Source organism: Scylla paramamosain, chromosome 1, assembly GCF_035594125.1.
Source record: "Scylla paramamosain isolate STU-SP2022 chromosome 1, ASM3559412v1, whole genome shotgun sequence".
Classification (NCBI taxonomy): Eukaryota; Metazoa; Arthropoda; class Malacostraca; order Decapoda; family Portunidae; genus Scylla; species Scylla paramamosain.
The window spans coordinates 4,523,215-4,525,000 of NC_087151.1; the positions used below are offsets into that span (position 1 = coordinate 4,523,215).

The 1,786-nt window shown below is 44.8% G+C and overlaps 1 protein-coding gene across 1 annotated transcript in view; it reads left to right on the top strand.

The window, feature by feature from the left end:
* The first annotated feature begins 1,308 nt into the window (after positions 1-1,308).
* Positions 1,309-1,786, top strand: part of LOC135092183 (sphingomyelin phosphodiesterase-like) — a 9,112-nt gene continuing 8,634 nt past the window's right edge. Inside the window, exon 1 of the mRNA XM_063990513.1 lies at positions 1,309-1,466. Coding sequence (XP_063846583.1) covers positions 1,409-1,466 — 58 coding nt within the window. The 5' untranslated portion in view covers positions 1,309-1,408. The remainder of the gene's footprint in view (positions 1,467-1,786) is intronic.

Sequence of the window (1,786 nt, forward strand, 5' to 3'; positions counted from 1 at the left end):
TCCATCGAGGTAAAGTCCGTTGATCTTAAAATTTCAATTGTCACATTTAATAAGGAAACTGACAGCGGATCACGGGAACTGGAATTCAAGGAAACTGCTAAACAAAGTAGAAGTGACTATAGTGCTCTATTCGCCCATTGACCACGACTACAGCGACACTGAGGTGGAGGTTTAATCCCCGTAATATTCCTTCTCAAAAGCATTTTAAAAGTGACCAGCAGAGGAGTCTGTATCTTGCGTATCTGTAACCCATTAAGGTCTTGGGAGCAGCTGAGGTGGGAGCGAACACCTGTGGGGAAAAGTACTGTGCGGCTGAGCGGTGTCCCACGGTGGGGCCCCCTGACCTCGTTGTTGCTGCGTAGAAAAATGCAGTCAGTCAATGGATTCCCCAGTGATAATGATGTGGCTTTAGAGAACTTGTAAAAAAAATAGATACAGAAACAGGTTTAGACAAGAAGAAATCAGCCGTAATGTGAGTGGATCAGAAATAGAATATTGAAATTAATTGTATCTGGAAGCGTTTGAAATTTAGTGCAGGAAGAAATTAAATTTTAAGTTGCAAAGACCATGAAGGAAAGTTAATTGATTTGCTATTCAACAAAAACAACATAAGATAAATGAAAAAAATATATCTACTACAATTCTGAAAAAAAAAATGATAAAAAGCTAACGAAAATCAAAGAACAGTAGTGAGGATAGAAAAAAAAAATTGTGTTCAGACTACGACCTGAATCCTGAATATGAAGAATGGACATAGGGAAGTACTATTGTAACTAAAGTAAAGGCAGATCTTCCCACCACCACCACCACCACCACCAGCGACGTAACTCCCCGCGTCAGGTGGCGTCGCAGGCAGGTGTTAACATCGGCGCGCTGGGTAATGGCGATAAAGAAGAAAGAAGGAGAGCAGGGCGGCACGTGTCCGTAAGCCTTGAGGCGCGGATCAGCAGGTGCACTTTCTCGTATGCTTGACCTTCATTGCGGAACACCTGAAGACAGCGTACAAACCCAACTTAGCACTGCGATTATGGGCCATCTTCTAAAACACTCCCGTGCCGCACCTGCACTTCTTTCTCTTGGCCCTTGTTGCAGTTACAATGTTTTTTTAAGGGCGTTTTTATGGCTGCAATGACAGATTAACGAGATTTCTACATTATCAACTGGCGAAACACTCTTGAAAACCTGGCTAATCATCCCTGTGATCTTTAAAAATAATCGTGATGGGAGAGCACAGCGTTTCTGAATAAGGGTCTGTATTAGGGAGGAACACAATAAGACGCTTGAGTTTCCTTTACGCCAAGAGGCTCCGAGGTTCCGAGATGGTGACGTCACTGATACGCTGCAGGAGTCACGGCCACGGCGGAGGTGATGCGAGGCGGTGCAGCAGAGGCCCCCAACAGTCACCATCATGGCTACGGGGAGAGTGTACGCGGTGCTGCTGCTGGTGCTGCCCGCCCTGACCCACGGTGAGGCCCCGCACACCCCGCCCCGTGGAGACTGTCATCTTGTGCTCTTTTCTCCTGTCTGTCTTTTCGTTCTCGTTTCCAATTTCATGATGATTTTGAATTCAGACGGTCAACCAATAATGCCTAAAAACCACAAGATTCCTACGTAAAGTCATGGCTATTGTGTTTACAAGATGAAGATTATGAGTTTAGTTTTCTTTGAACAAGCAACATTTATCCTATTGCGATTATTCGATGTGCTCTGCTCATTGATGGAGGTTTTCAGACACTTCTCCAGTTTCGCATAATCCTCTTGGGCCTTTCCTTTAGAGACTGGCAAC